This window comes from Epinephelus fuscoguttatus, linkage group LG4 (genome assembly GCF_011397635.1).
Source record: "Epinephelus fuscoguttatus linkage group LG4, E.fuscoguttatus.final_Chr_v1".
In the NCBI taxonomy this organism is placed as follows: Eukaryota; Metazoa; Chordata; class Actinopteri; order Perciformes; family Serranidae; genus Epinephelus; species Epinephelus fuscoguttatus.
Genome location: NC_064755.1, coordinates 12,416,213 through 12,443,472, shown reverse-complemented (window position 1 = coordinate 12,443,472; position 27,260 = coordinate 12,416,213). Strand labels below are relative to the sequence as shown.

The 27,260-nt window shown below is 41.9% G+C and overlaps 1 protein-coding gene across 1 annotated transcript in view; it reads right to left on the bottom strand.

Annotated features, from left to right (window-relative positions):
- Positions 1 to 826: 826 nt before the first annotated feature.
- The window catches only part of mbtps1 (membrane-bound transcription factor peptidase, site 1), a 32,851-nt gene continuing 6,417 nt past the window's right edge, over positions 827 to 27,260 (bottom strand). Inside the window, exons 3-23 of the mRNA XM_049574605.1 lie at positions 25,293 to 25,556; positions 21,907 to 22,122; positions 21,631 to 21,741; positions 20,179 to 20,288; positions 19,474 to 19,590; positions 18,807 to 18,874; positions 17,528 to 17,630; positions 16,344 to 16,495; positions 14,212 to 14,373; positions 11,222 to 11,366; positions 10,810 to 10,998; positions 10,114 to 10,286; positions 9,821 to 9,936; positions 8,862 to 9,018; positions 5,327 to 5,451; positions 5,133 to 5,210; positions 4,836 to 4,976; positions 4,591 to 4,722; positions 3,554 to 3,680; positions 2,594 to 2,724; positions 827 to 1,831 (exon numbers count right to left, since the gene is read on the bottom strand). Of these exons, the coding sequence (XP_049430562.1) occupies positions 1,626 to 1,831; positions 2,594 to 2,724; positions 3,554 to 3,680; positions 4,591 to 4,722; positions 4,836 to 4,976; positions 5,133 to 5,210; positions 5,327 to 5,451; positions 8,862 to 9,018; positions 9,821 to 9,936; positions 10,114 to 10,286; positions 10,810 to 10,998; positions 11,222 to 11,366; positions 14,212 to 14,373; positions 16,344 to 16,495; positions 17,528 to 17,630; positions 18,807 to 18,874; positions 19,474 to 19,590; positions 20,179 to 20,288; positions 21,631 to 21,741; positions 21,907 to 22,122; positions 25,293 to 25,556 (3,023 nt within the window). The 3' untranslated portion in view covers positions 827 to 1,625. The remainder of the gene's footprint in view (positions 1,832 to 2,593; positions 2,725 to 3,553; positions 3,681 to 4,590; positions 4,723 to 4,835; positions 4,977 to 5,132; positions 5,211 to 5,326; positions 5,452 to 8,861; positions 9,019 to 9,820; positions 9,937 to 10,113; positions 10,287 to 10,809; positions 10,999 to 11,221; positions 11,367 to 14,211; positions 14,374 to 16,343; positions 16,496 to 17,527; positions 17,631 to 18,806; positions 18,875 to 19,473; positions 19,591 to 20,178; positions 20,289 to 21,630; positions 21,742 to 21,906; positions 22,123 to 25,292; positions 25,557 to 27,260) is intronic.

Here is a 27,260-nt window from a genome sequence, read left to right as displayed (position 1 = left end):
ACGGTGTGGCATGGTGCATTGTCCTGCTGGGGGGACCACTGTTATTGAAGAGCGCCATTTGGTCTGCAATTGCCTGGTATCAGACAGAATTGTCAACTAGCTACACTCCGTTTCCATCTTCAGTCTGACATTGCCTCCATTCTGACCGATTTCTCTGGGGGAGGAGGTGGTCCAATTTTCATAACCATTCATGAGTCATTTTATCTCCAAGGTGATGCATAGCCATGGCAACATAACTGTTCTGATTTTAAAAATGGGGCGGAGCCAAGTAAAAACAAACTACAACATCGGATGATAGTGAAAAAACATGTCGATAAAGAACAGCCTTCATAGCGGTGTCTATCTTGTCTACAGCACTCACAGTTGTCATTGCTACTCCTCATAAGTTCCAGCACAGCGCTAAACTACAGCATGACCGCCCACAGTGCTGACTGGCTGATTGAGTCCCACCACGGCACTCGTTGGTTGTTTTTTATTCTAACCAAGAAACAGCTGTTTAATTTCACAATGCCAGACCAATAAGTCGACTCAAACTTAGTTGAGTGGGCGGATTCAAAGGTCTGGACTCAGGCAAGGTCTGCAACAGTGTTTGGGTGGGTGGTGCTTGTCAAGTGGAATCCACTTGAATGCAAGGACCCAAAGTTTCCTTGCAGAACACTGCATTGTAACAAGATGATTAATGTTATTCGTGTCAGCCGTCAGTGTTTTTTAAAGGTTGTGTCTGAATGACAGAAATCATCACTTGAACAGAGATAAATTAGACATGACTTCAGAAGCGGCCACAGTAACAATACATATAGAAAATCACGGAGAATAACCAAGCAGATCACTTTGATAATGCTTTTTAATTGATGAGATATATTTGAACAAGTATGTCGATGCTACTTTGTTGAACATGACATCATGGAGGAGGATATCAACAGAATGCCTGGCCAGAGTTCATTCATCATATAAAATATAAAAACAATGAAAAGACAGTGATTTTAAACAGATATGGGCAGGACGTAGAAAACAGTGGATGGTGACAGAGGAGAAGACAACTTGATCATCCAAAGGTCCTCATGTTGTAAATGTCTGCATGATTGTGTGGCGTGTTTCTGTCCGTGTGTATGCCAACCGCTTTATTCTTAAAGTGCATACAGTATGTATCATGTATGAGTGTGTAATCTCTTGTACTTCTGTGTGTGTTAGGGTACGAACAAATTCAATAAATATAAAAGTCAGACACATCTCATTCATAAAGAAACAGTTTGGTCAAAGAAGAGAGTGGGAAATGTAGACAACACGTCTGTCTCAAACAGGCATTTTTAGGGCCAGCTGTATACTGTGTGTTTTACATCATGTGTGTGACACTGTCTAATACTGTTCATTAGTCAACAAACACACACAAACACCCACGGACAGCCTTCAACACACAAGAGGCACAAAAACTGTATCGGCATCCAAGAGACGCCTGGAGTCGCAGTACGTTTGCGTCCGGCAGGCTTGAGTTTAAGCAGTTCATTAGACTCCGTGTAATTCCACACCTCCACTGTTGCTGCTCAACACAAGTTGTCCGTTTAACAGCATGTTAGTTTTGGAGGTGAAGCCAGCCCTCCAGCAGCAGGTCAGAGTTACGGTCCCAGTCAAACTGTGGGGTTTTTCCCACTTGTCGTCTGTTGCTGCTGCTGGAGGTACGTGGGCCGTTTAATGCGAGGTTTCCTGCGCTTGGGTTTGCTCTTGGCCTTTGTGAGCTGGACCACAAAAAAGGACAGGACGACCATTGCTCCCAGGAAGGCGAACACGGGGATGGTCTGGCCCACTTCTTGGTTGTATCTGCCAGGCATTATTCCTAAGGGGATAAAGTCACAGGTCAATAACCACCTCTAACATCTCTACACACTTGCGGTCACTCCTTTTATGTAACTAGATGGCACTTGGCTTGTAAAATACATTTGTATGTTGTACATGTCTCTTGCAGAAATCATGACCTGGTTACTAAGTATAATTCACAGACCTTGTTGTGAGCAGTTTCATGTAGGAACTATTTTCTTTCTACCAAACTACACCCTCCAACTGTATCACTGCGCAGAAGGACACATCTACACATGGACGAGAGGCTTGTACTTATGACAGCATAAGATGTAAACATCAATGGCGTCCTCCTTGGCTGAGCTGTAACGTTGGCTAGCTCAGTGGTGCTATGTGAGCTAGCAGCAGATGCACGGTACTTTCTGTGTGGTGACAAGTTCCTACATGAAACTGCTCACAAGGTCTGTTGATTATCTTGAGTAACCGGGTCATAACTTCTGCAAAGAGACATTTCTGTTGAAATTTTCAAATGTATTTTTTGGCACCACAAGCTGAGTGCCATCTAGTTCAATTACACTAGAGAGAAGACAGATCTTTCTACAGCCAATCTCTCCAAAACTTGGCAACTCACCACAATAATCTAGATTGATAGACAGCACTACAGGTTTTTGGGTCAACTGTCTCTTTATGTTTGAAACAGGTTTTAAACTGTGCACAAAACTCCAAAATCAAAAGGAAATACAGTGTTAAAACTTATCCCAAGTCAGTATGCTTAAGGAAACAGCTTTAAAGGGTGTGTTACCTCCAGGGATGTCCCAGGCCCCACTCTCCCCAGGAGACAGAGGTCTGACCTGGGGACGGTACGCCCTCACATTAGGTAGAGCCACTTTGTCCAGATCCACTGAGAGAAGCTTCTGGTGCTTCCATAGGTTACTGAGAGCATCACAGGGAGAGACAGAAACAAGGAGAGAGGGAGGGTGAGACAGATTCTCATGTATAAAGTGTAACGTGTGTGTGCATGCATGCGTCTGTCACAAAACTGAAGCTTTACTTTATGTGTTTGATTCTCTTTTACTTTGATTCACTCTGTTGACGGGTTAGAAAAAAAAATGCTGCCAAGAAGGGACTTTAGCTTTTTCTTTCACAGCGGTATGTTCTGGCAGACAGACCAGTCGCAGTGTGTGTAAAGCTGGCCGCAGTGGGACAGAAAAGGTGAGGCTGATCAAAAATGCACCAGCTGTACCTCCACCAGTGATCTCAGCTACTGACATCACCTCCAGCTGCAGTACGTTCATGTCGAGAGCTGAAAAGGTCTTGATACATGAGTTAGATTTGTTTTTACACTGATCCACTCTGTTGACAGGTTGGAAAAAAAGACTGTTGCTGAGCACTTAGCTCTCATTCAAAGTACTGTGACACTGAAACTGAGCTGGCCGCCTACTGAGAGACATCTCTTCCTCTCTGTAGTGCTGTGACTCAAAGAAAACAAACTAAAATGTTGACTATGGCAGAGAGCACAAACAGCATAACTCAATATAATCTCTTTAAGATGTGTTGGGAAACATAGCACCTGGACGCTGGCAGGAAATGCCATTCAGTAAGCGCTACATACATTTAATTTCATCCCCACAGATTTGAGGAAAAGACGTCACAACACTGACACATGTTTGACAGCTGCTGTCTAAGAGGAGTTACGCAAATTAAACGATTTAGCATGACAAATATAGGCTGAATTAAAAGATTAGTGTTTCATTCAACATACCTGGGTGCCGTCTCGTTGAGTGGCTGTGGCTTTGCCCAAGACAGGTGGGGGCAGGCTGGCAGTGGGCGGGGCTTAGGGTCTCCCAGGTGAGCTTCAAGAACTTTGGAGTAGCGGTAAAGATGGTTGCCTGAAGTAAAGGAAAGAATTCATCTGAATAATTATAATCTTAACAGCTGTAATTTCATAGCAGGGTTCACAAGCTGCTTTGCAGAAAGACAAAATAACAAGGACCAAAAACAAAATACAATATTTCAGATCAGAGCTGGGCTGTGGCTATATTGTGATAAACTATATATATATCTCGATATCTCTGATCCCGTTCAATTCGGCAGTGGGAACCTCTTACGACATGCCTTTGCTGACGTCGACCCCAGCAGGATTCAAACCCTGGACCTTCCGCATGGAAGACGAGTGCTAACCACTACACTACAGTAAAATTTAGTACTATTATTATAAAAGTAATGATACAATAAATTTAAGTGGAATAACTGGTACTTTTATTTTGAAGCACCCAGTTTATTTCGGGCCAGAAGCATGGCTGTTTTTGCTGTGAACTTGAAGGTTGCAACTCACAGTAACATGTTAGCAGTTAGCAGAAAGTTAAAGTTACAGTGGTGCTGTTAAATGTGAGGTTTTATTCAATGTGAGCGGGAAACAAACTAAAAGCTCTCTAGTTCACATATTAATATTGGAAAGTCGCTCTGGTGCTCCATGGTTGCAAATTGCAACTGAATAGTCATGGTCTCAACCCTTGCAGATACAAAAACACACGCCTCGCCCACTCATACACTTTTGCCCTGGAGTGAAAGGTATGGGTGGACTGACAGCGTGTGTGACGAATCATGTCTGTGCCGAGGGCTTAAAAAAAAAGGACATCACTGTTTATTCTAAATGTTCTCGATAGTCATTTTATACATCCCATGTGAGCAAGCCACAGTATATCAAGTATAATAGATAAGTCATCCACCCCTATTTCAGATGCTAAAAACAAACACATCATCATGTCTGTTAATGTCTTGTGTAATTTCCTTCCTCACCTTCCAGTCTCTGTGGCAGTGGACGCTCTGTGCCTGTGGGTGGTGCTACCCTGCTGTGGGAGTGGCTGAGGCTGGGAGGGGTCATACTGTACGAAGTGTACTGAAGGAGAGCATCTAGCAGCCAGAAACAGTCTAAAAAAATCAGACACAAATATCACTTATATAATCACTTCAGCTGTGCCCCTTCTTGTGGGTAAAACGTGAAAAAGCATTACACACATCATCGCACAGTATGAAGACGTTACCTTTCTGTCTGTGGCTGTCGTCTATACAGTTGGAATCACCGTACAGAGCAATGCGACCTCCCCCGTCAGACGGTGTTTGGTATAGTCCGAGGATGGGAACCCCCTCCACTACAGCTGTCTCCTGCTTTAACACTTCCAGACCTGTGAAACACACACACACAAACATGAACAAACTGTGGTGTTACATCTAATCTAAAGACACACAGATTAAAAAATTCTCTGTCAGCCTGCTTGGCTGCCTGCCAGCACTGCACTACACTAAGCTGGGTTCAATACTTTAAGAGGGGGAGCTGGTACCTTGGTCCTTTAGGTTCTTGGCAATCACTATTCCATCCTCTGGGAAACGGGCGATGCTGCAGCCTGAGGCATAGTACACTGAGGAAAAAGAGAGAATATAGTTTCATTTTCAAAAAACTGTGTGAGTCAAACAACACTAAGGGTGACCAGAGGAATGATGCCGTCAGAAACAGACGTCTGTGTGTGTGCCTTACTGTCATGATCGGCCAAAGTGAAGTCTCCCTCATACAGCCCATCACTGAAAGCCATCCCCCACACTGATATCAGGTCATTCAGAGCTGGTACATTAGCGCCCCCTGTGTCTGGCATCCACCACTGCCTGCAGGTTACATCAGGAAAACCATCACTTTAACTATTCATAAAGACAAATCTGTTAAAATCAAGAAATCAACCACTATTGCAAAGGAGAAGTCAGAGAAAAGCAGTACTTTCAATTTGACATGTACCACAAACAGAGGATTGATCAAAGGGACAGTTCACCCTAAATTCAAAATACATATTTTTACTCTTACCTGTAGTGCTTCTTATCTATCTAGATTGTTTGGTGTGAGTTGACGAGTGTTGGCGGTATTGGCTGTAGATATATCTGCCTTCTCTCCAATATAATGGAACTAGATGGCACACAGCTTGTGGTGCTCAAAGCGCCAAAAAAATACATTTGAAAAACTCAACAGCAATGTCTCTTTCCAGAAATCATCACCTGATTACTCAAGATAATCTACAGACCTTGTTGTGAGCAGTTTCACATCGGAACTATTTATATTTCTACCAAACTACACCCACCAACCGTATCACCGTGCAGACGGAAGTGTGCATCTACCACTAGCTCACCTAGCACCACTCAACAAGCTCTACAGCTCAGCTGAGGAGGACACCATTAATGCTTACATTTCATGCTGTCACAAGGACGAGCCTCTCGTCCATGAGTAGATGCATGCTTTCTTCTTGCAGGTGGCAGGTGTAGTTCGGTACTAAGAAAATAGCTCCTACATGAAACTGCTCACAACAGGGTCTGTGGATCATCTTGAGTAACCAGGTCATAATTTCTGAAGAGAAACGTTTTAAAAATCTTGGGCTGAACTGTCCCTTTAAGGGAAATAAACATGGGAAAAAAAGTAATTTTCACAAAAATAAATTGCCATAACCTATAACAAAACCTGGCTCAAAATAACTATGGGTTTTAAGGGATAACAATATGGAAACTTATAAGACAACAATAAGGAAAATAACTTTACAATGGCAGTGTGTTTATGTAGCGATAAAGCTGATCTCTTAATTCAGGTTTCTGTATCAGGGTTGATTTGTCCAGAAAAGGCAGCAGTGAATAAACACATCTCAAATGAATGCCATCCAATTTAAACTGAATTACTCAACACAACATTTTGAAGCCATAAAGATATATTTAACGATGTTTAAGACTTTTAATCCTGTGGATATTGTGCAACAGCTTGGGCAGAATATGAATGGTGCAGCGTGGAGTCATGAGTAATTTTTAGCTATGCATGAGGAGCTCTGAATGTGAAGAGTTGTGATATATTGCATCTATTACAGAGCGGGGAGACATAAGTGGAGTCCAACACTGCAGTGTCGGACAGAAACTGTGATACAGCAGGCTTTTAACTACACAACGCAGTTTATCTTGCTATCATTATAACATGATAAAGCTGCTAGTGAAAGCAGGAGCTTAAGGAGCTGTTTAATCATTGAACTGTCTCATAATGGAAGAAGAGGACACATTGATCACTGTGAAGAAAGAGACACAGAGAGCCTCCCAAATAAGAGCAATTACAGTCAGAGAGGAGTTTAGAGCACTGGTGCACAACAATATAGTTTAAGTTTCTACAAGTCATTCTATAGAAACACAATTAATCAGAAACACTCTGCAAGACTTATTGAATTTGTCTGTAATTGCTGAGGCTGCATTTCAGCCCTGGTACCATACAAGTCGGTGCCAATGTGTGCCAAAAGTATCTTATATCTGCCATTTAGAGAATACGTTTTAAAAGCCCTACAACGGTTTTTTTTTCTGATCAGCTTGTTGATTGAGAGATCATCACTATCAGTGATGAGGTCCTGCAAGAACATATTACTTTCAGCCAAAGCTTCTATGGTTTTGGTTATTTCACATGATTATCAGTACTTTGTGTCTTTATCTGTGCTCTTCTTGCTGGGACGAGGTTCAGCTGGTGTCCGTCCACCAATCAGGATGTGAATCATTATTTGATTAACAGTTGGTGGGTTTGTAGGTCAAAATCACTCAAATCTGATGGGGCCACAACATCACTATCATGGTGACACACATTAGCTTAGTTTTAGAGTGCTAAGAAAGGAGAACGCTGCTGATTTTACACATCAACGTCTGTTAACAGGTCTCAGAAAGTGCTCCTGCACATGTAAAAAAAAAAGTTGAATAAGTGTTTTGTGGCTCTGGGGGGAGCTGCATGAAGATTGATAAATTGTCTCAATGTCACTGTCAGGTTTAAAGCATCTGCATTGTATGCCTTAAACCTGCATTCATATTAGCTTCACTTTTCAGACCCAGACGAAACCCCTTGGTGTGGTATTAGAAAGACGTCATCTCTGTAGCTCACTCCTCATCTCTGCTTCAGGCTGAGGCTACATTAGCCACTACTCGCAAAGTCAGGGATGCTTCCTTGGTAGGACAGGTCCTTCCAAGGTGGGTCCTACAGAGACTAGGCAAGACTCCTTCCTAGCATTTGGTGAACAGATACTGTAACAGGCTAGCCAGTGTCCAGGTGTTCGTGACTGAAGAGGTGTTGCCTTCAATTTTGGCAAACTGTGTGCAAGAATTGTGAGTACTTCATGTCTGCTGAGGATACACACACGCATCCTTGAAAATTCTGTAAAAGAAGGACTCGGCCCCTTCATTAAATCAGAAGGATTCTTGACGTTCAAACAGTTCTTCGGCAGGATTCAGTGACGTAGCCTCCTCAAAATTCAGCCATTTAAGGATCCTTCCTTGACTTTAAGAAGCACCATTTGTCTGGACTGTTGACATTGTGAGTTGCATTGTGGGTAGTGCAGGTTGGATATCTCAAACTGCTACATTGATTCTGATCAGTTTTTTTAGCCATTGTGAGACAATGTTATCGGAGTGCAATGCTACATGGGTGGAGTACCCTTTCAAAAAATTATATCTCGAGTTTTTTTTTGCTTTGATTGTTGCTTATCTAGTCATGAATGTTAAATGCTAAAGATACACACTAGGGGCTTTTATTAATCACCTGAGATTTGTAATATACATGTTTTCTGAAAGAAATTAGACAAGAACAACTCATTGCTCCAAAAGACCAGGGAAAATACAGTAAAAATCAAGTCATGCAATTAATCTTTTTCAGTCATTTCTTTTTCCTGCATTAGTCAAGTGTGACATGGTGCACCACGCCAAGAAATGCATCAAAATTGCATCCAATCAATGACGCATCCTGATTAAGAATTTTAGCATTGCATATGCTGACTTAACTGAAATCCCTGACAACTTGGTTTGAAATGTGAAATCTATTTCTCTTTAACAGAGAGAAGAGCATGACACATACACAGAAATCTTTAATGTAAAACTGTTCTCATTTTACCAGAAATTTTTAGTGTATGTAGGAACCCCTCTCACATGGCCTAAGAACTAAGGGTTTAATGGCCTTTAACATGAGCTGGTGTTTTGCTATGCTATTGATAATCAGCAGGAGTAAAGAGTCATAGAAAGGTAAATACCTGGTGTTTTCATCGTAAAACTTGACCTTCCTCATGACCGAGGTGTTGTACCAGTCACTGAAGATAATGAGTGACAGGCCATTGTCGATGTCTCGCCTCAGCTTAGTGATCTCTTCAGGGAAATACTCCTCCTCGCTGTCCACCATCAGCAATGTGCCTGCAGAGACACAGCAGCAAACAACCAATTAGCTTGTTATCCTCTGCTTCACTATAACCCCCAAATTCCACCAGATGTGCGTGGGTTGCGTCTGCGCTCCGGCACGGCAGCGGAGTCGATACGTTTCAATTCTAGTCAATGTGTGTGCTTCTACTGCTGCGGCTGTGCTACATTCCGGCTCCGTCACAGCTGCGGCGTTCTGGAGCCCTCCACAACAGATATGTGGGACTTTTGTTGTACGGAACACTGGAGCACAACGCAGCAATTCAGCACAGCACAGATCGTGCGGGGCAGGAAGTCGTGCAAACAAAATAACATCCGGTTAATTTTCAAAATAAAATACAGTGTTCACGGCGGATCATATTTCCCTGCACTACACCTTGAAAACTACATAATGGGCGGAGGAAGGCCTGAAGTTAACAGGTCAGAGGTTTTCAGACATCATTTCACCCTGTTGACACCATGGATGAGAAGATGTTAATCATGGAGGTGCAAAATCATAAAAATCATATATGACCCGTATAATACATCATATTTACATCTTGTTATATCGCATGATTATGAGTGAATTCGCGAGATCTCGTGGGTCTTCATGACTCCTGCTGTCCGTGGAGCTGCACCGTTCCGCACCACAAACGCAGTGGGTGTTGACGGACGGCGAAGCACGCAGCGGATAACCAGCGCAGCCGTTCTGCAACAGCACTCTGAGAAAAAAAGGCTTCAGTAAGTGCCTAGAACTGTGGTGTTCCAGTGAAAATCTTCAAATTCTGTTGTTGTGTGTTTTTAGTCTCTGCGCTCTTACCATACTGGCTGGCATCAAAGCATGTGATGGGTGCTCCAAGCACCTCGACAAAGTATCCCATACTCCTTAGGTGCTGGTACATGTCCCTGAAGTTAGTGTGGATGTGGTCTCCATTCCTGGAAATATCAAACAGTTAATAACATTTCACATTTCAGTTGATTAAGGTCAAAACATGTAATGTGTCTAGAGAATTCACACAAGCATTACAAAAATCAACCAAATCAGAGATGGGAGACGAGCAGAGTGTTGTGGCAAAGGCCACAGACATCAGGTTGACATCTACACACACGCACCAGTCCAGTGGGTCGTTTTTCATGCGGAGGTTGTCTCTGGGAAAGTAGCCGGGCGGGTAGCGCAGGTTGTGGTACTGGTCCCACAGCACCCTCTTGCTGCGCGGGGGAGTCGGTACAATCTTCACCTTAATGGGCAGTTTGACTGTGGAGGTCAGCTCACCGCCCACCTCAGACTGCAAGAGGTGAAAGGTCAACAAGATGAATGGGTTATAACTAAAGAGGAGTAATTAAATACACGACAGACACCAACCTGAGTCAGCTGCAACACACTAAAGTCACATGTTGCTACTGAGAGTGCATGGAAAGTAGTTAGCTAAAAGTGATGGATAAATGATTTAACGAGACAAACAAAAGGACACAACTAATTTAGAATTGGGATGCACTGATTTAAAAAAAACATACATTTAAAAGGTTCAGCTTATGTCACTCAGAGTGATATAAAGGCGACTGCAAACTTCACAAAACTAACCTGAACGTTGACAATTCAGTTGTATGAAAAAGTTCTGTAAATATTTGCTTGTGCTCCTATATGGTGTCATTTAACATCCACTTAAAAATCAGTTTAAGGGAACACATTTGAAACATGTTGGATGTCGATGAAGGGGTACTTCAGCTCAGTTCATATGCATGTGCCTGCTCTCAAGAAAGTTAAAGCAGCTTAGAAGACAGAGCTCAGGTGTCGCTGCAGTGACTCACATCATTTTCTGCAGGCGACGCCACTGTGACCATCACATGACCTTGAGCGATCCCCTCCCACGATGCCGCTTTCTTGGCCACGGAGATAGACACGGCCAGGTAGCCGGCCCACGGCCACAGCACAGGTGAATACGAGACCGCCACATCGATGTGGTCACCATTCTGAGGGAGGTAGGGCTGCCAGATGGGCTGAGCAGGAAGAAAGGAATGTTTAGGAGGCTTATAGGAAAGTTTTTTTAGTTCATCATGTTGCAACACAGGTCAGTCTAGTATGGAACTCATCCTTTACTTCTCCTCATACAGAACTTGAGGAAGTCATATTCAGTAAACAGTGTGTTTTTTGCAGAGTAGCATTTAACTGACAGAATACTGAAAAAAGTTTTCTCTTGAATTGTGTAATTTTGTGTGTCACCTTGTCGACAATTCTGCCTGTGACGCCCATGCCGTTGAGAATGGTCACATTGACGATGGTGGGCATTCCTCCATAGTAGATGGGCTGAGAGCAGTAAGGCCACATGTACGGACATTCTGTCAGGTCGATGTAGCTGGGAGAAAGACTAGAAGGAGACAAAGACGGGAAAGGATGCTGTATAATTCTGTTTGTGCTGAAACAAGCCTGTTACGTGCTTTCTGTCTGAGACAACCCACCAGACATGCAGAAACAGGATTAAACAGAAGGATGGGACTGAAACAATTGTGGGAAAAACTTATGACATAATTACTTTTATGGCATGATTCCACCAGTGTGTCCCTAAATCCCAGTCAGCATTTCTGAATTGGTGCTAATGAATTTTGTTAATGTAAAAAAGATTAAGCATCCAAAACAGCATTTACACAGCTGGCAGGTGTAGTTAGGTTGGGGGAAAAAAGGGAAAAATTTCTACATAAAAATGCTCACAACACTGTTGTGGATTATTTTGAGTAATCAGGTCATGATGTCTGGACAGAAACACATTTGTTGAGATTCTCAAATGTATTTTTGGCACTCTGAGCACAACAAGCTAAGGTGTCATGTTCGATAGTAACTTATGTTTTGAACAACTTGTGCTTAACTTAACTTGTGCAATCAAGCTTTTATCAACTCAGAAACAGTGCCAGAATAAAATCTATTTTAACTCTTGGAGATACAGAAACTGTTATACATGCTCTTATCTCTTTATCTTGATTTTAACTTTAGCCTTGTTTTATCTTTTACTAGATGACATTTTATGACTTGTTTTATTCTTCTTGTGTTTTAATTGTGTTTAGTATTATTGTACAGCACTTTTTAACTGTGTTTTGAAAGGCGCTATACAAATAAAGTTTATTATTATCATCATTACAAGTGTCTAGTTCCATTATGTTGGAGAGCAGGCAAACATCTCTACAGCCGATATCTCCAACACTTGGTATCTCGCACTAAATTGATAAACAGCACAGCAGGCAAAAGGAAAAGAATATGTATTTTTGATTGTGGGGTGAACTGTCCCTTTAAAACTTAAGACAAAATGATTCATACATACTTGTGCAAACCTGATCAAAAAGATGTATTAGTTATAATCAGTTCAGATGAATAGCTTCCAACAAATTGTATGGATCGATACAATAAATATTGAAATAGATATGTGCACTGAAATACGTATCTTTTAAAGAAAAACAGTTTGAAAAATATTTGATCAAAGCCAAAATAAAAAACAAATAGTGTATGTGTATTAAATAAAAACTATGGCCTTGATTCATGTTACATCCATCTTGTGTAGAGACCAAAGATCTTTAGTTAGCACAGTGGAGGACTGATATTCTTGCTCTGACCATTAAGGCTGACAAGTTTAAAAATATTCTGAGGGGAAACAGAATGTCTGAGCTGTGTGATTTGGGAGAGGCCCTTTGATCTTTTGTGTTGTGATTTAAGAAGCCAATTTTCCATGAAACTGCTTAAAAATCCTGAAATATTCTGGTGTACATATAACTAAATTTGAATGGTTTGCTAACTTTGTCTTGAAAGCCTGGAATAGAGGGCAAACGATGGACTATATAATTAGGACCAATGCCAATGTTTCCAGTAATACACAGTTAATATTTTTGACTGTGATGTGTAATTTTTGTTGTCTGAAAATGGGCACAGACAGGTCACAGTATAATTCTTTAAAGATCAGATCAATGTGCTGGTTTCACTTACTGTTATTATAGGGAAACGTTTTAGTGGAATAATCCAATGAATCTTAAAATGATAATACAAACTTGTCAAACCCACAGGAGTCTGCGGTATAATCCACTTCACCAAAATTGATCCACTTTGATGTCTGTTTTTACTGTGACTCTGGATTGCTACTGGAATCCATTGTAACTTTTGGGATTCAGAACTGACTATATCTGCTGTCCTTCATGAAGGAACCAACTGCAAACTCTTCAGAGCCACATGATAAGTAGGGTGTAAATGACTAGTTTCATCACAATATGAACGAGTAATACGATATTTGTGATATCACAAAATCTGTCACGATACATTATGTAATTCAGGGGCCTGCAATCGATATGAGACGAGATCAACACTTGCACATTGCACAAATTAGTGTGGCGGCTAGTGGCCTTTTCCTCTACTCACAGCTTAACAAATCACAAGTATTATTTTTACTTTTCTCACTCACCAATGGTTACAGTCACTGCATCTCCCGACAGAACAGCATGGCTAAATTTCAGCCTGCGTGCATGTTTGTTTAAGCCAAACATCATTGAAGCTAATGTTGCTGCAAGAAGTCAGCAGAGTAAGATGCCCAACCAAGCAGGTTATGTCATGTTTCCTCCTGTGTATCTGATCTCATAATGGCATCGTTTACATACAGCATGTCTGTTGACCCAAATTTTCTCCAAAATCGAAAATATCCCCACACTGCAGATTTATTCCAGAGTAAATAACATAATCTTCATTGTCTTTTTCTTGGCCGCTTGTCACTATCTGCCTGTCACTGACAGAATACAAAAAAGCCTATCCTAAGGATGTTGCTATGGATCGATGTTTTCATTGTGCATCAATGATATGGGATCATTGATAACTGAATCCATATATTGATCCAGATCGATGGATTGTTACAACCCTAACTGCAAGTGTTCTGACAGTGAGCATTTGATACTCAAGAGACAGATTTTAGTGGAGCACTCTGATTCTGCTGGTTTGAGCCCATCCTATTCCTCCTAACAGAGAAGGCTGTGGCAACACAGGCTTGATCTCCTTCAGTGTTATGTAATCTTTGTGCAAGAGCCAACATGTGCAAGACAACATTTACGGACATGTTAGATCAATGTAGCTGAGAATACACTCTGTGTATCTTTATGTGTACACGTTTTTGAATCAATGAATTTGTGTCCAATGCCTGCACATGATCAGGTGCTCATTTAAGATTCTGTGTGCACAGAGACATCTACCTGGCCTGAGGTCTGTAGCTGTTGAGGATCTGGTAGGCTCTGATCAGGTCTAGTTTCCCGTGGCCCTGCTCGAACATGTTGACCCCTGGCAGCCTGCGGGCCGAGGCAATCAGAGCCTGCTTCATGGATGCTGGGTTCACCAGCTCTCTGTTCAGGACGGTGCTGGAGGACAGAGGGGGACAGGCTGGGTTAGTTTTTATCTGTGAGTCTGCTGGTGTCCGATTCCAGAGCTTTTAATTCAGAACAGTGCTGCAGGAAAGAAAAGGGATGGGCTGGTGTTTGTGTGTGTGTGTGTGTCATTCTCCTGGGAGAAGGGAGAGGTTCCTGTTGTCAGCAAGGGTGGTATGATGTTTAACCCAGCAATATGAGCTCACAAAATCGTCTCGGTTACAGCTAAGAAACAAGACGGGTTTCACCATGTAAAGGCGGGATATTGACAGACTGAGAATAACAACCAGCATTTATCAGCTTCGAATTTCACACCACATCAACCTACATGTATCCTCTTATGCCAAACTCCTCTACAGGTCAGCTGTAACAGCACCTTCACTTGGGCACTCTCACTTGGAGTGAAATCACTTCAGCCACCACTGAAGAGCCTGAGAGAGCTACAGACTTCATCTAAAACTACTCAGCACAGTTTCCAGTGGCTCTCCACCTCACAAGAGACATGCCGTCATGTCTAGATTGCCAGAATACAATTTAAAACATATATGCTATTTCAAATATTTGACATTTAAATATTTGGAACCCCACAAGATGATAGAGAGCTGAATTTTCTAATTATTAGTCAGACATCACTTCAACAAGAGAACTGCAAATATGAGTCCCGCTGACTTGTCCCTATGCAAGACATGACGTCGCTACCAGCTTTAGGGCTGCTGCTCTGTATCCGACCCTGCTCTCTTACTTTGCTGGGAAGGGAGGCTAGGGCGAAAAAAAATTTCCCTGCAGGAGACAAATAAGAAATCTCACTCACTTATTGTTTCATCAATTAGTTCCTGATAAGCATCACACATCTGGACTTTTGTATTTGGGCAAACTGTTAGAAAACACAGGTAATCTGGCTTCCTTTGTTAAATGAACCTGACTAAGATTCTGCAGCCATGCCAGCAGCTCTGTGAAGCTGAACATTGGCAGAGGAGTGCTTCTGAGATAAATGCTAATAACAACATGCTAACATGCTCATGATGACAATGTTAACATGCAGCCATGACAATGATGCGACGGCTGGTAATGTTTTCACCTCGTGAGTCTGTGCGTGTGCGTCATCATGGCAAAACGTGGTACTGGAAACACTAATTGTAGCTGAAACTATCACAGAAGCTGTTTTGAGAACTTTGTCATGTGTTTATATGTCTGTCTGTCTGTGGACAGATTTTGTCAACTCGATGGACAGACAACAACAGATAGACAACTGTGCAAAATGCAGTTGCGAAACTCCTTGGGTCAGATCGAAATTAAGGGCAAGTTCAAAGATGGCTGTGGTCAGAGAAAGGAGGCCAGAAGTATGGGAGTGCGAAGTAGGGAGGGTCCGTTAGCACCCCCACTTTATGCCTTTGGCACATTTCATTTTAAGTCGTTGCTCGTTGAATCACGGCTGGAGTGATCCCATCGCAAGATGGTCTCTAGTGTTTAACTAAACTCACCACCTTACTTTAGAGTGTTACATACTAACATCTGCCAATTAGTACAAAACACAAAGTACAACTGAGGTTGATGGGACTGTCATTAGTTTTGCAGGTATATAGTCATAAAATAAAGTATTGGACAAATAAAAAAAAAAGTTGGATGAAGGCACTAGAGGAAAATCTAGAGGACCACCAAATCAGTTGCATAAATCCTAACAACTTACTGGTGGTTAGAAGCCTGAAGCTGTGAGGTCTTGGCATGAAAATAATAACACTGAATCACCAATAACAGCTCACAGCTCCAATTTAACACCTAAGACTTTGTAGCTACACACACCTAAAAGACCCATTAGATGAACACAGATAAACATACAACTGAACAACACCCTAAGAAAATTCCAACAATTTAAGATTCTTTATTTTCCAGCAAGCATAAAAACTTCAAACTCAATGGACTCAATGGTCACTTAATAGAAACATAATCCAGTTTATGATACCAACCTGGCCAAGAGAGTAACAGCACCAGCCACCACAGGAGAGGCCACACTGGTCCCAGACAGAGAGCGACACCCCTCTTTCATCCCTGATCCTCGAACACCAGAACCGTAGGTGACGATGTCAGGCTTCACCCTGCCATAGCCACCTGGCAGCTCCTGCGCAAAGATGGGAGACAAATACAGATCATGAGATAAGGACAGAGCCTGACAGAGTGACTGAGAAGAAGCTCAAAATGCACAGCAGGCACCGAAACATAACATTTACTACAGTTTATTAGTGTACTGAATGAACTGTGTCATTGTTTTTAACTGAAACGCTGCACTGCCTCATACACGTTACCTCCTACAAGCTGTTTTCTGGACAACAACAACTAAAGCTATAATTCCAAATTTAAAATAGCACTTATTCACACACTTAAGCGTATGTCTCAGTTCATGTCATTACGCCTACACCATGAAGTCACACTCTAGTCAGAGAGGCAATTTAAAGCCACCATACAACTGTCCCAAAGCTCTACTGCTGTTTAAAATATGGGCATCCCACAGACATCAGGTATTGATTGCATATGTGATGTAACGGACTGGTGGATGTACACTACCCACTACCACACGACGACAACAAACAGAAAGACAGAGACAAAAAGGAAGGGACTGAACAGGAAGTAAAAAAAAAAGACTGAAATAGAGGGTGAGTGAAAAAGCGTAGGAAGTAGGAGAAAATGACCAAATGTAGAGAAAGCTGCTTTTAAAAAGGCTGCATTTTAAAATGTGTTTGATGTATTCAGGTTGGAGAGCTGAGTGGGTGAGTGGGTGCTGTCTGCTCCTTCTGGCCTCTTCATGGCTGGCTGACAGTGGTTGAGTGGGCAGAGAGACTGACTGGATCAGAGAAAGTCTTAATCAGATCAGTCATAGCCCAAAGCAGACGTCTGCTCTAGGCTATGACTGATAAAGAAAGTGGTGTGTGTGTGTGTGTGTGTGTGTGTGTGTGTGTCTATGTAGAGTATGTGTGTGCTTGTGTGTGAATGGCTGATGGGATGTGGATGAGAGATCAGGAGCTTACATTATGGTTGACTAGCTTATAAAGCAGAGGGGAGATCTCTGAGGTAGATGTCTGCTCCCAAACTGATAAATGGTGTGTGTGTGTGTGTGTGTGTGCGTGATTGAGTGTGTGCTCCTGGAGTAACTCACCCAGGTGGTCATGCCTCTGGAGGAAAACCGAGCGATGTTGTCCTCAAAGTCGATCCCTCCGACCCCGATCACGTCCATCTGGTCTGCCGGGTTGTTCAGGGTGCTGAGAGAGAGAGGAACTTACTTTAACTCATGTACTTTTAGGACTTAAAGATCAGCTCACAGTTAAATTTCAGCACAACAACTTATGGGTGCCAAAAAAGTCTCTCCCTCCTATTTTGTACCCTTAATGGTCTTTTATGGAGAAGGAAGAGTCAGCAGATGTTCAGCAGGGTCATAAAACCCAGCTGGCTCAGGGGTCAGTTGGATAATTAAAGCGGTCAAAGTGGTGGAGGGGAAGTGTGCATCTTTACGCAAATAAACAAGGATTTCATGAAACAACGACAGAGAAATTCTACAATGAGATGCTTTCAAATTACGGAAAATATCCATTTGGACTAATAGTGAAGTGATTTGGCTACAAAACACATGATAATGCTACCAGACTTTAAGTGACACTATGTAACTTTTGCTGAACAGCAGTCGCTGCGGCTCCAGTGACCACTGTGGAATAGTGCTACAGCTGTTAAGCTTTTATCTATATACCAAAAAAAAAAAAAAAAAAAAAAAGGCCATTGTGAGAGTAGTATAAGTAGAAAAGAGTCATAAAGGCAAGCAATGAACTGACTCTGTAATTTGTGTTATTGACATGGAGTTTTACATGGCAACATTAGCCACAACAGGGTCATACCAGACCAAATAAGAAACTCCTTGCTGAATTAAACTGAGTAAGAGTGCGTGTGTCTTTATTACTTGTTAAATTAAACCATTCATTTCTAAGAGAATGCACTCTTTCTTTCTCTGAAGCTGCAGAGTTTCACTTGAGCTGTCCAAAAACATGTTTCCTTCAATTTTCTTGAAGGAAACTCATGTTTACAGAAGTTGCTAACTTGCATCTTTGGTGGTGTTACAACCTTTAACATCACGGTTTCTGCAGAGCTTACTGAATTTAAGGTGACATTTTTCACACCACATCTACGGAAATTTAATATATTTTCATTGTCATAACAGCAAAAGTATGAAAGTACAAAGTTATACCAGTAGCAACAATATGACAGGGAATGATTAACTACCATATCACAGTTTTTAGCAGTTCCCAGCAGTATATTCTAAAAATAATTGCTACTGATATAACTACTGAAACAGGCGTCAAACAATATATTAAGATTAAGCGTCTTCCCAAAGGTCTGTCTTCATAAGTACAAATGCCATTATTTGGAAGTTTAAGTGATTAGCGTACCCATACAGAGGTCCATCGTTGCCAATAGCAGAGACCATGATCACTCTGTTAGCAGTGAGCTCCCACACCTGTCAATCAAACAAGAAAATTGGTTGAGAAAAAAAAAACTCCAATTCTACCAACTGGTTTCACAAAACTGCTACTTTGGAATTTCTTTACAGGGACTACAACAAGGTCACGTGGAGAACATGTACAGATCAACTTTAGTCTTTTTCCAATGTTTCCACAGGCATGGATCTTGATGTCACAACTCTGTTTAGTTTGTGATTCACAAAAGGCCCTGTAAACGGGCAAAGGCCTTTTGGACTGTCAACAACAAAATGAGATATTACTACATAATGTAGTAATATGAGTGTAGTCTACATTCAGAGTTTAATGTAGCAGATTAAATGTTGTTTTTCTGCTCGTCTGTGAGCAGTGAACATGGAGCTCAGTTGTTGCCATGCACTTGTCAACTGGCCTGGTTTGACCCGTTTGTAGCGACAGTTGACCTGTTTCATTTCCAGCTCATTACCACATTGTGAAATGGGTGTAACTTAGAGGGAGACTGGTAACTATTTCTATGTCTAAACAAACATCAAAACATCTGCTACCAGTTCACATCGACCTGTTAAATATCATTTAAAGTTGGCCAGACGTTACCATGACAATATAACCTGTCTTTTACCTTATCAACAAAAGGGTGGTCCATGAAGTCAGGCCCCCCAATGCTCAGATTGAGAACATCAATCTTCTTCAGGATGGCGTAGTTAAAAGCATCCAGGAACCACGAAGTGTACGATACCTGGGAGGTGAAGAGACACAAATATATCACACAATCCAATGCATCTAAAACACAATCTCATTTAAGACAGACTTTGATATTGACTTGTTTCTAGTTATTTTGTTGTTGGATCAGACAGATCTGACTGTACATGACGCTGTGCTGTAGAAGGTAACAAAAAAATAAGAAACCACAGCCTTGGCACTTGAATAGAGATTATAATCCTGAAATTTAAGTAATAAAGAACACCGCCAGACAATACTGTTTCAAGAAATTGTTTGACATTTGGGAAAAACACTTATTTGTTTTCTTGCCACAAGTTAGATGAGAAGACTGAAACAACTCATCTTTAGCCTAGCATAAAGGATGGAGACAGGGTGAAAGAGAGAGCCTGGCTCTGGCCGAAGGTGAAAAACCTGCAGCACTGCCAACACCTTTAAAGCTAATTTATTATCTTGTCATTCTGTTTCTTTTATTCATTCAAAAACTGTCAAGCTAACTATTCCTCTAGGTCACCAAAACATCATCTTCTCTGACACATGCATTTCTTCACATTAAACTTGATTTTTTGGACTAAAGCACAGTGGTATAGTGAGGGCATGTTTGTACCTGGTTGTTGGTGAACACTCGGAAGATGTGGAGCTCTGAGTCGGGGGCAAAGCCCTGACACTCTCTCATACTGGCTATCACTCCTGCTACAAATGTTCCATGACCCAGACCTGCAAAACATGACAAGAAATTGATCATCATCCAACCATCTCTCTCTCTCTCTCTCTCTCTCTCTCTCTCTCTCTCTCTCTCTCTCTCTCTCTCTCTATCTATCTATCTATCTATCTATCTCACTCACTCACTCACTCACTCTTTAGGTCGCATATCAGTGCTCCCAGTGCAACTGCAGGCACTTTTGGGCTTTCATCACCCTCAAATACACAACATACACAGCACATCCCCACAATATGGTACCAGTATTAACCATCATCAGTAACATTATTAACATGGATGTCAAATGGTTGTCATTTACAGTGCAAGTCATCTGTGCATCAGCCATCAACAACATCATTACCATCCCTAGGGTTGGGCCGATTTAAAAAAGTTCAAACCCGTTTGATATTAAGCCAAACACCCGACAGGACCAGTATACCGACTTTTACAACTAGGTCGCACACTTTAATCAGCAGCTGCTCCTGAGTGGAACATAACGACACCATGTCCTAACAGCAAGCGCAGGTCCAATATTCATGTATGATTGTGTAACATCAGAACTCTCTGTCCACACTGAATTGATTTAATAACTCTGTTAGGTCAGGTAAACAAATGGCGTACCTATCAGCTGCACACTCAAGATCAGACTTAAAAGATTTGTAAATACTCGCTATTCTCCAACATTTGTACACTTTAAGCAGAATGCTTTTCATAATGTAACAATAACTGGAAATAATATACAATATAGCTCATTTCAGCTTCATGAATATGCTGTTCCTTGTCCACTGAAGAGCTTTCAAGGCAAGTGACAAGGTGTCTGACAAAATTCAGCTCAAAACAGCGCACCACATCACTCACGGCAAGTTAGGACACCAATTTCATTAACTTCAAATCCAAAATGGTGCCATATTGGTGCAGTTTTAGTCTTCTTGAGAGACTAACTCTGCAAAGTCTTCTTTGGTCACCAAAAAAAAAAAATACATGAACTTCGAGTAAACAAATGCAACATGCGCTGCTGCTGCTCCCCCCACCTCCCCACCTCTACTGAAATTTCTTCTTCTTCATGTTGCTGTGCTTGGCTCACAGCTCCATCAGTTCGTTTATAAACAAACATGATGCCAATCTCGTTGTCATATTGCTCATCACTAACGCAATACAAATTGGATTTAGCTGTGTGACGCTGTTGGCACAAGTTGCTGCTGTAGGCTGCTTTTTAATTGGCCAGAATGTGTCATAATGACAAATACCGGTTCAGCTGGTCTGCATAAAATCAAACTAGTTCCAACTCGTACACTGGATCAAACCAGCAAAACTGGAAATTGACCCAACTCTAATCATCACTGTGTTTTTCATCCTCACCATCATCCAGTGTCTTTTCATTAGTCCAGTTGGTCCTTTCCTTCACGTTCTTAAAATGTGGGTGCTTCTCACTCAGTCCTGTGTCAAACACTGCCACCTTCACACCAGAGCCTGTAGAGAGAGAGATAGAAATCAATAACCCAAAAACTGTAAGGACTTCTATCCAGTTCTTTTATTAAGCGCAATCCTTCATTTATGTTTGATCATATAAACATCATATAAGATGTTCTTAGTCCCCTCTATCATATCAGAGAAGTCAACGGTGCAAGGTCTAACCAGTGTGCCCCATCTGCCAGAGTACGTCTGCCTGCAGGATCTGGGCAACGTGGCGGGGGATGGCCCGCAGCAGACGCCGGCTGGAGTGGCGACCAGTGGCGTGCCAGAACCCCGAGCCAAGTGACAGGCTGGTTCGTCTGAAAGGGCGGGATGACTGCCATGACTGCCATTTTTGTGTCCCGCGGGTGGCGTTGCAGGGTGCAGCAGGTTCGGGTGCTAAGCAGACAGAACAAGAGCAACTGTGTTAGAGCAAAGGTAAAAATCAACAGGTATTCAATTTTACACTTAAGGCTATCTTTAACGAGTTGAAATTCTACATTTTTTTTTACTGACTATGCTGCTTAATGAACTCACTCTCCACGAAGAGCTGCAGCTAATAATGACATGCCCTGTTACTGCTGTCTGCCACCAACAGCCCCTCCTGCAGACAACACAATCTTCCCGTTAACCTAATCATGCTTATCGTGTTCTGATCTCTCATTTCAAGTCGTTTCTCCCTCTTCCTTTCTGTCTCTCTCCCTCCTTCCATCTTTTAGCTGCTAATCACACCAGCCTCATTTGAGCCAATCTTATCACAATTTGAATCACTTGGACAGGATAAATGATCACAAGGTCATTAGCAAACAGCAGCAGAGCCCTGCGGGGCTTTTTATGCCTTTAATGTAGGAGTGAAATGCAGCCAGGGGTGATGCAGTCTCTCTTATCTTTCCTAATAATTAATTACTTCACTTGGTAGCTGCTTCATGGACTCACAAGTTGACTCCTACAACACAAATCCAGTGAATGTGGATTTACCTCTCAGGTATTCCACTCTTTAAACAGGTTCAAGTCTCATCTACATTCCCATCTACATTCCCAGGAGGCTGAGTAAAGACAGACACAACGGCTACTTTCCACCCAATGATTGCTTCAGGCCATCACTCTTGTCTGGTTGCTATTTTGATTGTCAATCCAAATTCTCCCCATTAAAAACAACACTGAAAGACTCCAGACTACAGCCTCAGATATGCCGCTCAGTAATAGCTTGTATCAAATGAATTCAGTGCACGTAATGTAAAGCTGGTGCTCATTTCTGAGATCCACTCATGCTCTCTCATGCATTCCGAATAAATTCACACACTTTAGTTAATATACAAGCCATTTGGTTACTTATTGAGCTAAACATGGCAAGACTTCCTCTGCAGTATTTCCATTAGTTTCACCAGAGTGCTCCAGTCCAAGCTCTTTTTATACATGGTTTATGACATGTACAATGTGGCTAACCAGTGATACTGTCACCTAGCTACCTGAACCATGTGCATATTTTTGCGGGACACTGTGCAGTCCTTGGCATTATTAGTGTAGCCTTTGTGTATGAAAGAATTGCTGAGGATGATGACAACTATGTTTGAAAATATGTACAGCTGCAGCCCCAGAGTGATGTCACCCACTGTAACATCCTGTCCAATGTAAATATCTTGACAGGTCCAAAACTTGAACTGAGATTAAAGAAAATCCATGAAAGCTGAATCAATGTATGAAATATCTGAATGTGTGGAGGTCAAAGAGGAATGGGTTTGAAGGTCCCTCCTATTTACTTCCATGAGTAAGAATGGTATTAAAATGTTAAATATAACCAATAATGCCTGGAAGATGCTCTAAAATTTGGAGTGTGAGGCTATAAGAATGAATGAGTGGAGAAAAAGTGAAAATGGATTTAAAAAAATAAAATAAAAATAAATTTTGTCCATCTATCTGAATGATGAAAACATGAAGATAAAATGCTGGATGTTTGTGAAAGTATTAAAAGGTTGAATAATTCTGATAATGTCGTAAATCAGCGCAACACTTACAAACTGTAAAAACAATGGGGCACTTCAGTAGCTCACCTGGTAGAGCATGTGCCAGGTTCTGGCCAGGCAGGGCTGTAATTTCTCAATATTTCCTCAGGCTTGCATTGGGTTGGGTTTGCACCAGTTTCTGTGTTTCTTTTTCTTTCTTTTTTTTTAAATGCAGATCTAACAGTCTGTGTAATGTTATGAATAATGTATGAGCTGTGTTGCAATCAACCCATTATAACTAATAAAAACGTTGAGATTTAGACTGACAAATCATTAGAAGTGAAAGGGAGTCTTTTGTCTTGCGTGCTCGCACAAACTCCAGTGCACTGCACAGGAGACGCATCAGACTGGCAGTTCTCGTGCATAAATGGTAGGAGTTGTTGCAAGGCCACTTGATTAGCAGTGTTTGCCTCTGCCTCGCCAGCAGTGGGAGAGATATGCGATAACAGGAGGCATCATCTCCATGCCACATTGTAATGGACCAACATGCGCACTTAAAGACAGAGATGCAGCCTGCTCTGCTGAAACTGTCCTGCATGAAATGCAGAGCTCATGACAGACTCTTAAAATTGAAATAGCAGAAGGAAAAGAAGAATTGGTGCAAGGACACATATCAGCCCTCAGCTTGTAATAACTGTTTTAGTACTTTTTTTCCGGCTCAGGGCCAAAACTGCTGCTGTGGTTCACGCCAGGGTAGGGTTGAGCTTGGACTGAAACTACGTGGGTTCATGTGGGGTCGGGCCTGATTTTTTGTGTCAGGTCAAAAGCTTGAGCATGTGCCCCATATACTAAAAGGCAGAGCCGCATTCTGGGTTGAGTTCCAACCTGAGGCCCTGGCTGCAATGTCATCCTCCTCTATAGCCCCTCTTTCCTGTCTCAAAATAAGAAAAACCACAATTTTTTTGAAAAAGAAAAAATAAATTCTTGTTAAAAGATGGAAACATATTTTTGTTATCGCAAACACTGTGCACAGTAGATACCCTGTCATTAGGTTGAAAGAATTCGTTTCAGTTCAACACAGATTTAAATGTATAAAAGACACCAACAAAGAACATCTCTGTTGTTCCTTCTCAAGCAATCCAGGACATAAATGGTTTCATGTGCGACACATGGCCTCCATACTGATACTGCATGTGTATATGCAGACTGGGGGCACACTGAGATCTTTCATCCAGTGCCAGGCACAGGGCGTGCCCCCCCCTGTCCAGGCAAGCCCCACCACACTGTCTCACCTACAGTCTCCCAGTGTGAGCAAACACAGACGTTCTCTGTCCTTCCTCCCATCCCCCAACTTCTCACACACATACACACCCTGTCCAGCATCAACACCCCCTTAGTTGGCCTGCACTTCAAATTAAGATATACAATCCTTTTCTACGCCACCAACACAGTGGAGAGAGAAATGCATCCTCTGACTCAACAAACAAAGAGACATTCTGTGAACTGTGGCAGACAAACAGCTTTCTGTATCTTTTCCAGAGTTTTATATTTCTTGGGTTGATGTACCAACCTTAGAAACACTGTGATCCTTTTCCCTAAACAATAACACCATATTGTCAAACTCACAGGGAATGTATTTGAGCATGCGGAACACTTTGCGTTGCGGGGTCACCCTCTTTATGTAAGGGTGGTCCTCTAAGGTCGTCAGGCGGCTGGGCGAAGCTTGACGGATGTGGACCAGCTCAAAGTCGCTGGGGAAGTCAGATGCTGGGTTTTCCCTGGGAACAATGTGCCACTCCAGCGCCCCGTCCCCAGCATTCCGCAGGGCGCTGCTGATGTACAGGCTGCGAGCTTTGGCTGAGAAATACCCCGTAAATGCTACAATGTACTCTGGAGAGACAGAGAGGGGAGAGGAGAATGTTTCAAAGAACAGACACAAATTATACAGTAGCAGGCACAAGTTCTCAGTGCTGCTGGCTACTAAAGAGAGCATGAGCAACACAGATAGATGGGAAAAATACTCATTGAATACCTGCAACATTATCACTTCCAATAGCTTAAGAACTTCATGCATTTAATCTTGATCTCTCAGAAACATGTTGTGGTGTCTCTAGTTTAATCTACAGCTAAAGCAAGAACAAAAAAAGCGTTTGAGGTCATTTTGCTTGCTTCATGTATGTAAAAACCTCTTTCTCTTCCAGTGCATTGATCAACTATAAGCAACTACACTGGAGCAGTTGTGGGTGAATCATCTTACCCGTTCAACTTCAGCAGTGACTTTTAAGTCTCTGACTCAAGTCAACAATCGTTTGAAGAAAAAAAGTAGTATGTCAAACGGTAAAGTGATATTCCCACAAGAGTTGGGCCTGGTGCAGTGTACGAGTTTAAACTGGTCTGATTTCATGCAAACTGGCTGAACCAGCATTTGAAATTATGCCATGTTCTGACAAATTCAAAAGTAGCCTACATCAGTAACCTGTGCTGATGGCGTCACATGTGTTAAGTCCAACGTGTATTCCTTTAGTAATAAGCCATATGACGACGTGATTAACATAATATTATGTTTATAAATGGCCTAACTGAGCCACTAGTGTCCAACATTGCTGTGTGCAATTTACTGCCAAGCTGAGCACCACCAACATGAAAGAGGTTGTGTTTGTTTACCAGAAATTTCATGTGTTTTTTGGGGTGGCGAGAGGAGACGTGGTAGAGTCTTTCAAGGTCACTAAAACTGAGCCAACATGACAACATTTTGGATTTGAACCTGAAAAATGATGTGTCCTAACTGGCCGCGAGCGATGCAGTGAGCTGTTTGGAGCTCAAATTTTATTGGACACCCTGTTTCTATTTATTCCTGTCCCCTCCTTTGAAAGCTGCATGACAGGATAAGGAATGAGGAGTTATCTATTCGACACCTACTTATTTCACAACAAAAGACAGAATACAGCAGCAGCTGGCTGGAGACAGATCGCCAGGGAGCTGCAAGTTTCTGCTAAATGTATTTTGCTAATAACATCCTACTTACTCTTGGTTATACTGTATGTAATTTCCAGTAAATATTACAATATAAAATGTGTGTTTTCTTTTATTAAATGTAATGTAAAAATGCAGGACGACAGCATATAGGCTATTCACCCATCCTTAAAGTGGTTATGTATCCAGTTTGATCTCGGGCACACAGCTGATATTTACGTGGTTTGTTTACAGGACCCAACAGGAACAGATATTTACGGGATACAGTGTTGACAGAGAATTCAGATGTTACGTGTTAGCCAGACACTTGTTGGCTGTTGGGACGTACCATTATTATGTCCCACTAAGGAGCGGCTGCTAAGTTAAGTGTGACACCGGGTGAAATTCAGTATACCAGTTCGCTCTGGTGTTGGGCTTCATATAAAACTGGTTGAAAATCTTCATACTGGCCCAACTCTAATTCCCCCCATGGTCATTTTTTTTAAAACTAGACTGCTACTGAGGAAAAAAAGCTTTAAACCTTCATCACTGCTAAATAGTGAATGAAACAAGCATGTATCTAGTACATGACTTAGCTTTTAATAATCTCCTTGATTCTTGGGATCACAGTGCAGACATGGC